Source organism: Gallus gallus, chromosome 3 (genome assembly GCF_016699485.2).
Source record: "Gallus gallus isolate bGalGal1 chromosome 3, bGalGal1.mat.broiler.GRCg7b, whole genome shotgun sequence".
NCBI lineage: Eukaryota > Metazoa > Chordata > Aves > Galliformes > Phasianidae > Gallus > Gallus gallus.
The window spans coordinates 31832823-31845745 of NC_052534.1; the positions used below are offsets into that span (position 1 = coordinate 31832823).

At 41.9% G+C, this 12923-nt stretch overlaps 1 protein-coding gene and 1 long non-coding RNA gene across 4 annotated transcripts in view; one reads left to right on the forward strand and one right to left on the reverse strand.

Moving 5' to 3' along the window:
- The window catches only part of VIT (vitrin), a 44619-nt gene that overhangs the window by 12723 nt on the left and 18973 nt on the right, over positions 1 to 12923 (reverse strand). The window contains exons 6-12 of one of the 2 annotated variants that reach the window (NM_001024580.2): positions 10528 to 10605; positions 8855 to 8935; positions 7308 to 7514; positions 6588 to 6638; positions 2682 to 2720; positions 2529 to 2585; positions 1744 to 1806 (exon numbers count right to left, since the gene is read on the reverse strand). In NM_001024580.2, coding sequence (NP_001019751.2) covers positions 1744 to 1806; positions 2529 to 2585; positions 2682 to 2720; positions 6588 to 6638; positions 7308 to 7514; positions 8855 to 8935; positions 10528 to 10605 — 576 coding nt within the window. The remainder of the gene's footprint in view (positions 1 to 1743; positions 1807 to 2528; positions 2586 to 2681; positions 2721 to 6587; positions 6639 to 7307; positions 7515 to 8854; positions 8936 to 10527; positions 10606 to 12923) is intronic. The other variant, XM_015283726.4, reaches the window with a different exon arrangement.
- The window catches only part of LOC107052893, a 41029-nt gene that overhangs the window by 4650 nt on the left and 23456 nt on the right, over positions 1 to 12923 (forward strand). The window contains exons 3-6 of one of the 2 annotated variants that reach the window (XR_006938762.1): positions 2443 to 2492; positions 3072 to 3172; positions 4915 to 4984; positions 5068 to 5148. This is a non-coding gene — a long non-coding RNA (uncharacterized LOC107052893). Of the gene's footprint in view, positions 1 to 2442; positions 2493 to 3071; positions 3173 to 4480; positions 4805 to 4914; positions 4985 to 5067; positions 5149 to 12923 lie in introns of those variants that run through there. The other variant, XR_005859053.2, reaches the window with a different exon arrangement.

Genomic DNA, 12923 nt, shown 5'->3' on the forward strand with positions numbered 1-12923 from the left:
TATAAAGAGATCTATAATTGTCAAGAGGTTGGAGGAGACTTGAGAGCAGGGACCTTCTTGAGAGCAGGCAGGGAGAAGCCAAGCAGACAAACGGTGTGTCAGGATGGGTGTTTTACAAGCAAATCTTTTTGCTAACCTGAGCTGAATAGAGGAAGCTCCTTGACAGCCCAGCCAAGCCCACAGGGTCAATAGCTGTTGTTTGCTGAGCAGTGAGCACTCCCTTTGCAGGATCAAGAAAAACAACTCTCCTTTCCAAGAAAGCAAGGAGTTGTCCAGGAATTTCCCTTTGACCGTGAGAAAAATTGGCTGCTTGGAAGCAGCACATCTGAGCTGCCAGGACCCGGGCTGAAAAAAAGATCAGGTCTTGTAGGGAATACAACAAGTGTATGTTTGTGGGATTTTTCTCTCTTGCTCTGTGGCTGCAAAAACAGTTGTTCCTTATGGAATAATTTTGCTTTGCAATCATCTTGGGGAAAATCTTCGGATACGTAAGGTGAGATCAAACCCTGTCTGATTTAAACAAGATTCAGCACATCATTCCCCTGCTCTTCTGGCAAAGATTTGGACACATCACAAGGCTGTTCCCATTTCCCTGCCATACCAGGCTGCCCCTCCTGTACATGGTGTAACATAATTCGTGCACTGCTTTTTTAGGCACTTTTACAGGCAACGTTTGCTCTGCTGTTCTGCATGGGTGTATATTGCTCACCTGTTTCCCTTGTGATGCTGGGCACTGGATTTTGACTCAGGCAAAGAGGATTGGGAGAAGATAACAATTTGACAGTTATGAGATTAAAAAGAAAGAAAAGGCTGTAGTATTGGTATGGTCAAAAGAACATGAGAAAGACAAACATGGATGGAAACGAAGGAACAGTAAGAGGCTTAAATAAACAGGAATAGTGTTAAAGCAAAGTAACAGAGTAAATCTCAGGAGGAGCCGGAGTGTATTCATTCTAAATATGCTCTACTAGGTCTGGACTGTTGTTTGGATGGAGAGATCACAGGGCATGAGCATTTGGCCTCCACTACCCAGGAAGGTCCTACTGCTTGAAGATGTCCTCCATTCTTAACATCAGCACCCCTTGCCTTCTCCCCTGTTTCAATGCTTCTGCAGCTCACAGCTCTCACCAAAGCTGCCTCAGCCCTGGTACACCTGTGGGCACTGCAGTCTCTCCCTGCTCAGGGCGTTGGACTGCCTCTTCTGCTGTTCTTCCCCCTGAGAAGCTCTGCTATCAGATCTGGTGTTGGCATGTGAACCGAGTACTCTGGAGCCACTTGAAGTTGCCAGCAGCCTTCCAGAGTGCCACTGAAAGGGCTGTTTGCTGATGAAGTAGATGATGAATTGCACAGCTGGGAAAGAAGAAATGCATTGGTGATGTTTCTACCCTCAGTGCTAAGACAATCCCTATGTTGCAATCAGCCTGGAGGCTCCTAAGAACAACAGGAAGAGCAGAAAATTTAGCTCCACCGTGGAGCTGATAGGCTGCACAGGGCTGGGGGTTTTGTTCCTCATTTTGACTAACAAATAAGGTAAGTTACAAACCCTGCAGTAGATGTTGATTCCCACGGCCTGAAACAACAGCTCGCTAGTGGCCGAGCTGTCTGTTGCCTCCTCATTCTGGAAGCTGCTGGTTGGCCCTCCAGTACACAGACAATTGCTCTGCAGAGCAGCATATGGGCTAATTTAGGGTTTCTAAAACCATGAAAGAAGGCAGAAAATCTGCACCAAGCAGTCTGGCTCACCCAGATGGGCTGGAGACCCGGCAGGCCTACGGAAGGTGGCGACGGGCTCTTGGCGCTGAATACCTGCACAGTGCAAGAGAGAGATGGAGGTTAGATCCCAGCTGGCTGAGGTAGAGAAGCATGACCTCAAGGGATGAGGGCGCCCCAAACTATCTTTCTGTATGTGTTTTCAGATCAAATGGAAGATGGATTTTAAAAAAAACACCAACAACAAATAAAACCCAAACAAACAACAACAAAAAAAGGAAGAATTTCGATGCTTAGGGAGGGTGGAGAAGCAGAAGAAAGGAGTCTGAATGTTAGTAGATATTGTAGTTCTCTGGTGCACTGGAGCAACAAGCAGTGGGTCCTGAGATGCCGACCATGCTCAGGAGCTGGAAACTGAAAGCAATTTTCAGGCTGCCAGAGAAGCTGTGGATGGAGCCAGGTTGGATGGAGCCCTGGGCAACCTGAGCTGGTGGGTGGCAGCCCTGCCCATGGCAGGAGGTTCAGGCTGGGTGAGCTTTAAGGTCCCTTCCAAACCGAGTCTTCTGTGATTTTATGATTCCTCCTGGGGTTAGGCCTATGGAGCCCAAGGCACAAAGTTCTCCTGACATTTTGCAACAACAAATATTATAAAGTACCTATGTAAATAGATTTACGATATTGTTCTGAGAACAATTCTAAGTGTAATCATTCCCTTTTTTTTTTTTTTCCTAGAAGTGACGCTATTGCCGTGCAATAACTACAGTGATATCTGCTCTGCAGAGGTGAGTGATGGGAAGAAATAAGAGAAATAAGGTTACCTGCATTGGGTCGCAGAATATTCCTGTTACTTGCAGAGGTGGAAGTGCCCCTGAATGCTTTGAAAATATTGCATTGGTCAGTAAATAGAACTGAAAGACAATGTTTTCTAGCACTCTAGCAATAAAACTTCTGATAGTTCGTTCAATACATACCTTTATTCAGTCCTCTTCCTTGTGAAGCTTGAACTTGTCCTGAGTGGACATCAAAATGAAGAAGTGTCATTTGTACCCCATGTTTGGTGCAGGACTACTGCTACCTGAATCTCATTTCATTGCTATCAGAGTTAATTGTTCATAGACAGAGAGCGTTCATTGACATCCATTTTCAGATGTTAAAACCCCACATTTTAAGTGAGCTTAAAGAAGAACTGCCTTGTTGTGACTAGTTAGATTAGTTAACATTCACTTCAGTTATGAGTGCTACTTGTATTTGTCTCTGGTTTGCACTTAAGATGTTTGTAGTTACTGCTGTGATTTACTTTCCCCAATAAGTTTCCTTTCTCAATTGCTCAAGCTCATTATCTGTTTTTATTTCTATTCCAGCACTATCCAGTTGTGCAAGGAATGTTAAAAACAAACCAAAACAAAACCCAGACCAGATACCACACTTCCTGCACGGAGCTTACTATCTGAGACAAGAGCCAGTGAGTAGATACAAGCAAGCAGGCAGACTGTAAATAATGAAACAATAACAAAAACAATGTGGGAGAATTCATGTGTCTGAAATGTCTTCATTGCTGTCTACACAAAATGGTTTTTTAATGTGATTATGTTAATACATTAAACTCCCACTGTTCAAAAATACTGAATTCTCAAAGCATTTGCAGATGAAGATTGTCTTCAATCATGCTTTTCTTTTCATTAATTGCTCTTAAGAAGCTTGTTAACATTCCAAAGCCTTCTGAAATTAGTAGGCATGTTTTAGGTGACTTCTGAGAACAGTGGACCCGTGAGATAGTTCTCAGTAAGATATCATAAATTAGACCATTTTTAATGGTTGTCTGAGAAAACAGGAACTGCTGCTACTTGGGGGCTTTATATAACAAAATTAAGTGGCAGCAAATAGTGCGTGCATAACCCAAACTTTAACATTCACAGGCTACTGGAAGCCCTTTGATGGGATTTCTGTGAGCTGTCCTGAGAGACCATGAAAATTTAAAAGGCAAAGAGATCCTGTTTTGGGAAATAACAGGCTCACCTGCTAGGCTTTTAGACTTTATAGGCTTCTAGCTCTGTCTCCAGGTTGTCTGCAGGTAGCAAAAGATGCCTTCTTGGTTCTGGAGAGTGAGGTCTGCTTATGCAGTAGCACAGTATAGAGTTGGGTGCTCTTTTCATGGCGAAGATAGGTACGTACCAAAGAACCGGAAGAAAATTAACTTTGAGCCTGAGAGCTTGCCTTAGTTTGGGATTGCCTGAGTGTCAGTATTTACAATGCCACTTGAAATAGTGCACGTGAAGGTAAGAGAGAGATTATTAGTTTGTAAGTCCCGTGCACCACAAGTTTTGTTCTGTCTCTACACTCGTTAGCTATTTGGTTTGCTTTCTGTGCTGCTTTTGGTTGGTACCAAGCCTTACAAATGATGAAAACTGGTTTGAGAAGGTAAGCAGCTGCTCCATTCAAGAAACAGGAATCCCCTCTGCAACTTAGTTGGCATCCCTGTTGGACTAAGTATCCAAAGAGAAAAGGCTGTATCCAAAACCAGGCTCCATCTGTCCCCCTTTCCCCCATGCAGCCCTTATCCAGTGCTTTCCATTCCTATGAGCCAGGATGGTTTCACATTGTTGGATGAGAGCTTTCTGTGTTGCTTATAATGCTGTTGTCTCCCCTGTGCTTTCCTATTTTCTTTTCTTACTACTATGGTAAGTCACAGCTAGAGATGAAAGGTTGTGGTAGGCAGCACCCAGCTTAAGGTCATTGGCTGAAAAGAAAAGAGGTGAGGCTGAACTGTGCAGGGCAGAGTGCAGAGCAGACAACAGCAGGATGGAGTTTTATGCCTGGTCCAATGCTCTGAGCCACAAGTTGTGCTTTGCTTTTGGCCCTGTGAACTTTTGCCAGTATTAGTGGCTGGGAACAAAAGCACCTTAGCTAACAGCAGCCACAGCCATGCTCCCGACTGTGCTCTATTTCAACATTATTTACTTCTGAGAAGTCCTTTGCAGGCAAACTATGATGCCCTGTGAAAGGTAGATTTGCATGACCTGAGAGCCAAGATAGGCAAGAGAACGTTTGCTTCTGTCTGGTTAAATCATTAGAAACTCCAGCCTGAATAATACAAGTGAGTTCTAAAGGCTCCTCAGATAGAAAAAGCTCATTAACTACTTTGTATGTGGTTGTAACTTTGCTTCCTTCCTTCCTTCCTTTCTTTTATTTTTTTTTTTAAACCAGATCTCCTTCAGAATCAAGAACAAATCAGGAAAATTCATCAAGATGGATACAGAGTAGTCCCAGAAATCAGGTCCATGAAATCAGATGTATATCTCCTTCAGTTCTCCAGCTCACAAGAACCTGTCCCTAAATCTCATCACTTTAATCTTCCAGGAGTCAATTTATGTCTAGAACTGCAGTAAAGAAAATTGTGAAGAAACAGAACTACACTGCAATGAAGAAATACTTGAAATAGTGAGTAATTTTTTTAAAATTACTTTTAATCTTTTTGCTTTTTGACTAAAAGTTTGGTTTCACTTAAGACAAGCATAGCCTTCCCACTGACTTCACTGTTGTCAAAACTTCATTCTCAATATGCACCTCTTACTGCCTGGGGAACCTCAAATAGGTTTTCCTAATTGTCAGTGAAAAAAGTAATGGCCTCTTCTGTGCTAGCTGGTGGGAACATGAAACAGAAAAGAGAGCAACAAGCAGGACCAGGTTAACAGGCATAGTAGATACAAAATGATTCAGATTCTCACTGAAATTGAACTGCTTGAAATTATGTTGGGACTTCTGTACATTTGATTCTGTAAGATTAACTTCCCAACTGCTGCCCTTACCCCAGAGAAGGACAGGAGCATGCTCTGTTGGGTGTACAGGGTCACATTCCTAGCATGTGGAATTGATGAAGGGGGATGCTCATGGTACCCCTTCGGTGTGGGCAGGCTTTCTAGGTAGGAGTAGCCAGGTAGGAGGCTTCTGGGCTCACAGTTATATTTGACTTAATGATGCTTTCCCTCAAGACCTGAATTAACCAGAAGATGCCTGCCATGTACTCTGGCTTTGAAATACCCAGCTGTAGATACAGCCGAAGTTACATGTGTGAAAGTAGAACCAAGCTCAAGGCACTCAGAAATAGCAATAGTATGAAATAGCCATAGTATGAAATAGCAATAGTATGAATAGTATGAAATCTTCCAGCTCTCTTTCATAAAAACCCCATCCAGCTCTCTTTTATACAACCCTCAAAATAGTGTCATGCTCAGAAACTTTCAAACAGCTGAAAATACTCTCCCTTCCTTGGCTGAGCAATTACCCATTGTATGAGAAAACCCCTGTACATATTTGCATTGCAGCCTGTGGGCTAGAATGGAGGCAGGCTTCTGGATAAAGCTGCAGAGCTCTGAACGGCCGTGATTCTGTTGTCAAAAACACAACTGATGTGCCAGGAATAATATCGCATTTATGCCAGGCTTGGAACCACAGCCTGAGGTTTTCACAAAAACTAAAGTTGGCATTTCAGAGCTCTCAGCCCTAAGTTGAAATAGCAGCGCAACTGTCTGTACTATGTGTCTTACAAGTAAATCAAATTTTCCTTTAAGAGAGTAAGACAGGAGGAAGCAACAGGAAAATACAACTCCAACAGCACAAACATCTTTTCAAGAGTTGCAAAATCCAGCATTTGTCGAGGCAGGTATTGTCACTTGCAGCTATTCACTAGAAAGGATTCCCCAGAACTCTCAGTGATCAACGTCTTTGACGTATCAGGCCTAGCATATATTTTTCAGCTTAAATACAGACTTGCATTCAACCACTGCGTTTGCTGATGCTTGAAAGGTTATTGAATCACTGCTGCCTTAAAATAGACCACACTGCATGCCTTGTGGCACATCCTTCCTTACTGTACTTACTTGATGCTGCGGCTGCCACAGAGGAATATGCAGGGTGGACGCTGCTAGAACCTAAAAATAAGAGATTTTGATTTTCATCCACTGAACCATTCAAAAAGACACCAATATGTATGAATAAAAATAAATGAAGAGAAGAAAAGATTAGGGAAAACCAGGTGTGAAAAAATTACACAGGGAGAATTCCTTCACAGTGTTTTCATCTTTAAAATCCAAGAGCTATTAGAAAACCGTATATTATAACTTTCATTTATTGGAAGTTATCACAGAGTTAAATCTAAACTGAATCTTAACCTATTTGTTGAACATTCAATCCAGACATATGAATCAAGGAAACAATTTGTTGACTACTATACCTGAAAATCATGACAGTGTTTGGAGATGGAAAAGTTCCTCCCATAAGAATCAGTATAGATGCCAAAGATAATGACTAGCCATAATTGCTCGGCTTACTGAAGATGAGCACTTATTTTGGGGAATCTAACCACACTGAGTTGATGTGAGACAAACCACTTCCATACATGTTTCAGAGACTATACTACAACTCCAATTCCAGCAGATGTGTGGGAATTAATTTCTTTATCCACTCATAATATACCTATGTTGAACCGCTGTACTAATGATCTGCTAAATAACAGTATATTCAACTGCATGTCTTGTTCCTATAATTTTAGGAGAACTGTTAGTCAGAAGGAAAGCAATGAAAACATCTGTACTACTGACCTGTATCCCTGACCCTCTGCAGTCCAGGTCGAGGCTTGGCTGCAGCTGAGTCTGTTGTGGTTCTTGTTGTTGCAGGTGTTGTGGTTGGCTTTGGTGTTGTGCTGAAAGGATCTGTGGTTGTGGTTGTTGGGGTTGGTGTTGTGGCTGCCATTTGTGTGGTTGGCATTGGTACAGGTGATGTCTGATACACCTTGCGGACAGTGTCCCCTGTAGGAACATTGACACAATCACTCTGCTACATCCTATGTGGCACAGAAACATCATTAGTGACTCTTGCCATTGAAGGCAACCAAGACGGTGATGTTTTCCTTAGGATGTCTACAAGCATCCTCATCTCTGGACCCCATTAGAGCCTTCATTGCTGAGTGGATGAATATCTCATGTGCCTGTGTAACACTGGAGTTGCTGACAACAGGTTGTCATAGACTTAGTGTTTCCCCTACACTTTCTCTGCTTTGAAACTCTCTGCCTTACAGCTGTCTCAGGCCTGTGCAGGGGTTCAAATATCCAATTGAAGTTGCAGTTTCTGTTTTGCTGTCATCTTTTCTCAGTGTAATTGGACTCTTTGAAAATCCGTATAAATAGAAATGAACAGACACCTAATAAAAGATGGCAATTCTGAGTCATAGACCAGAATGAAGTAGGCATCGCCTACCACCGCTGAAGTGCTATTGACAGAAGGACAGGGATTCAAGAGAGGATTGGAGCAGGAGCCAGGAGGGCTTTGGCTTAGAGTTGCGGTGAGAGCAGCACCCAGGGGTACCCATTTCAGCTCACTTTGACTCAGCTGACAATTGCTACTGCTTTTAAAATGGTCTGGCATGAGAACAGAGACAGTTCTTGTTGCAAAAATGTGCATCCTAAATAGTCTTATACAAAATCTTTAGCGTGCTTCCGGTCCTTTCCAGTCAGCATATTAGAAGAGTACTAATCTTTTACTTCTTCACTTATCTACCAAAGTCACCCTAAAATATATTCCATGTTCATCTCAGTCTTACTCCTCTACTCCCTGCCTGTATGTCCAGGGATGGTCTGACAGATTGTATGCACTGAAAAGGAGTGGTGTGTCTTCATGCAGCCTTGTCACTGCAGCATAGCACAAGCTTGCATTTTACTGCTGGACGTTCCCCTTTTGGAAAGCATCACTGTGAAACTGTCTGGTGGATTAATTACCACCTAATGCCAGCCAGAGAAAAACTCAAGTCTCAGACCATTTTAATGGGATGATGCTGAAAGCGAGCTCAGAAGAAAAACAAAACAACTCAGCTGAAAAATCAGCATGAATGGCTCTCTTTGGGCTGGACGGTGCCCTGCTCCATGCCGCTGCACTAAGAAAAAGAGGATAGAAAGCAAAGAGATACTTCCAGTGCATGACAGTGCTGCAGAAACAGGGAGTGAGCACAGCAGTGATTTCTGTAACCAGGGTTGCATGGAGCAAGGAACCTGTGAGCTTACACTACAGCAGAAAGCCCAGAGGCAATGAAGCAAGAGACTGGGAAGGTAATTGAGTTTCTTTAGAAAAAGACACAGAGATTCCCAACCCCTACCTTGTTCCCAGGCTTTCCCTGATGTATCAGATGTGGCTGCACTCTTTGTAACTTTTAGGTCTTGCTCTGGCTTCTTAGGCTCTGAAGCAAAATGAAACACATTAAGAAACACAGTTCTGGAATAAAATAATTTAAAGCTTTCTATTAGAAGGTTATCAGTCCCCAGAGGGAGGCATCCCACCACCTAGCATTAGAAAGTTTGGTCAGTCTAATCAGTGCTTCCTTGCTAGGAAAGAAAAAGTGATGGATGAGTGCCTCTAGACAGCAGTCGCCACAAGTTTTCAGTGCTTCATTTAGGCATCTGACTGCCCAAAAGCTCCTGCCAATGTCAACAGAATTTCTGAAGTGAGCAATAAACACGGGGTTTTACCACTAATAAACCAATCCTCATAAGATTAATGTGAGTCAGGGTCCTGGTGTGTGTAGGTTGTCTGGTGAATACCAACCAGCGTGTGGTATTTCAGTCACTAACTCACATTCAGATGTAGTTCTTTCTTGCCTGACATTGTCAGATAGATCTTCATGGGGCTAAATCCTGGATGTTATGGGCTCACTTAGAAGGAAAGGGGGATTTTTACTCAGCTTAAATAATTTAATTCCTTTCAGAAGTCTTTGATCAAGAGCCATGCTGCATGGTAGCTGATATTCAAGTGTACATGAAGCATCTCCATCATGGAAATGACATTTATTTGTGCTTTTTTTTGCAACTGTATAAATTCCAGACTTTTCCTTGGGAATGTGAACAAAAAAAAAAGAAAAAAGATAAGGAATATCTTTTACTACTACACTTCTCTATTGTGACGCTTTTGCTATTTGTTGAGTTCAAGACTTCATGAGCTTATCCACTGTGAGGAGCGATGTAAGGAAATGTGCATCTTTCCCATGCATTCAAATGCCTGTCAATGGGTGCATCCATCCAAGGTTGCATGGCAGTTGTTTGGAGTTCTGCTCTTCTCCGATACATTATTCTTTGGTCCTTGGAAGGAAAGTACACAGATCTTTCCTCATTTTTAGATTTCACATGCACAGTGGCATCTGAACGTTGTAGTTACTCAGCCTGAGTGTGCATCACTCAAAGCCCAGCCTTTAGTTTACAATTCCTTTGCATTTACATTCCACTAGGTACAGATTTGTACGTATATCTTGATGTAGAAATTACTGACATATATTATTTAAGCTGAGTTGAATCTGGCAGAATGGGATGCAGGCTCAACAAGTTATACAGAGTAACTCCTTACCATATGATTCTTATCTAAAGCTGCTGAGCATTGCCATCTGTATTGTTAATATTATTATGTATTACTGTACTCTCCACATCAAGTGTCCCAAGAGATAACACAAGTAGCATTAAGAGAAAGCTAGAACATAAGACTTACTTCAGATATAACAAGTACAACACCATACTCACAGACTTAAAGTAAGGGGGAAAGTAGGTGGGAACAGAGACCTGTAAATCTGGGAAAGACCAAAAAATAGAAATTGTCTGGGATAATTCTGTATGCTTAACATAAAAAAATACCACAAGAAAATTGAATGAGATAGTAACAGTGATGAGCATGAGGGGTACATTATCTTCAGAATCTCGATTATTAAATTTTCTTTATTACACAGTTGAGATGCTACAACAGATAGTTGTGAATAGATATAAGGGAAAATCAGTCATAATTACTTGCCTGGTTTAACAGCTGTGCTCTTTGAGGAAGCGAATTCAAGAGTTGATGGATATGTCACACCCTTTCTTGGCTTGCCCTCTACAAATAAAAATCATTGCAAAATATCACAGAAAATTATAAGAAACAAAACCCTCACATCTAACATATGTGTTCAGAATCAGATCCCACTTTTTCACTGTCCAACTAGTTTTCCTGAGGATTTCTCTCATGTGATGGAGGAATCTCAAAACCATTACACTAAAAATACCAATGCTGAAACCCAGCATAATAAGAAAAGATAGAAAGTATGTAAATACAGGCCTGGGAAGGATTTGTAGAGGTCATTCAGTTTATTTCTTTGCTCTCACATGGTGTTAAGCATGAGAGGATCATTCCTGAAGAAAATCTGTATAAACTGCACTTAAACCTACTGCCTCCCTGGGTTGCCTTTTTCCAGCTCCCAAATATGTAGTTGAACTAGAAAGCCTATTTGATGTGGGATTCATTTCACCAAGCACACACCATTCTTTTCAGACCTTGCTTTTGCAACATGCCATTTCTGGCAACAATCTTTTGTGGTAATAACAGTGAGAGAAGGCTGTGCTTGTGTGTGGGGACATATGGTAGCTATATTGAGATCTAAAATGAGAGTCCTGTCTTAAAACAATGAGGTATGTTTCCCAGTTAAGCATTAAAACACAAATCTTTATAATGCCACACCAGATGCCATCTCTATTGGTACATGTAGCCGTGCAATTCCATTTCTTGGGACAGTTTTATATTCTCAATGCATATCTATATCACTGAATGAAAGATGTTGCAGAGAAGCTCAGTGTAGGTAAGACTGCTCTGCTCCCTAGGAGCTGGAAAAAGCATAGCTGTGCAAGCTAGGATGTGATGTAGATAAGGATTTCTAGTCCCTGGTGACTCCCTACAAAATGATTTGATATGTCATATGTCTAGACCACCTCCGGTTAGACCTGCCTCCACTTCCTGCAAAACCTGAATTTTGATAAGATTGCTTTCTCTTATGTCCTCTTATGAACCTCAGTGGTTCTTTTAGATGAACATTCAGCTATCATCCTGGCTAGTTAGAAACCAACAGCAGTCAACAGAACTCATCTGCACAGACTGAGTGCTGGAGCAGGCTGTCTCTCTCATGTCCCTTTGCATGTCTCTAGCTCCTTTTTTTTACTCCTCTCTGAAATTTCAGATATCAATAAAGAAGTTTCTTTGAGTTACTTTGAAGAAGTTATTTTGAGTTACTAACGGGGCAGTGCTGTAAGGATCTATTTCATCTCTCATTTAGATTGGTATAATTTGAGAGTAGCTCCACTGAAGTCCACACAGCTCTCTCAGAGGCCAAGCTGGCAACTGACATGCGTGGACAAGCTGGAAAGAGCTTTTTCCTTTTTTCTTGGGTTTCTCATAGAAGCTGGACTGAGTTAAGGACAGCAGATCTTTACTTCCACTTTTTCTAGAGGCAAAACTGGCCTCAGGAGCTAAGTGGGAATAAGGAGCTCTTTTCAAAATTTGGCAAAAAGATGAAAAAGATATATGACTGCAGATGATATCTAAACGCATTTCTTTATCCCAAAAGTTCAGAATTGTCAGGTAAATTACTGGCACACAGATGTGGCAATAGCATAATAATCTTAACTTAGAGCTAATCTGATTTCTAATGAAAACCTAAGGACTTTCACTGTGCAAATAAGCTATCTTCCAAGGGGAAGCTGGCTACTCCTGGACTCTGTGGTTTTTGATAAACTTCAGCTTGCATTCCATATGTTGTCAAATGGTAGCTCTGAAGCCTGACCTGAAGGTGGCCCTGCTTTCTGGAGCTATGGTAATTTGCCTTTTCCACTGATATGTCATCTGGAAAAAGTTGAATCTAGGTCAGAGTTTGCTTAACGTACTTAAAAAATGGGTTTACACGTGAGTTGAAAACCTCAGCTTCTGGCTGTTTGAAGTACAAGCCATTGGGTGGTGGCCGCTCAGCCTCTTGTGCCTATTTGCAATCAGCGAACCCAGAGGTTTAGGACTATTTTCTTAACCCACTTGCTTCAAACTCCCCCTAAACTGAATGGAGCCATTCAGCTGAGTGCCAAGGCATTTCAGTGCTTGAAAGTGAATACCAGTGTATTTGCATACCTCCTGGTGTGCTGGCTGCTTTAATCCCAGGGGACAGACCTTGTTCCCCACTGCTCCTAAATCATGCCACCTCATTGCCTGGCTCTCCCAAGGATTCTTCCTCCATGCACTTTTGTGTGGACGTTTATTCATAATGTAAACATCACAAACTCTTGATGACAATATCCTAACTGGAAACAAACTGTTGGCACAGCCTTCCTGAGAGCTTAGTCTTCTGAATTTCTCTCTAAGATTGTCACATTTTCTGAAGGTATTGTTAGTAAGAA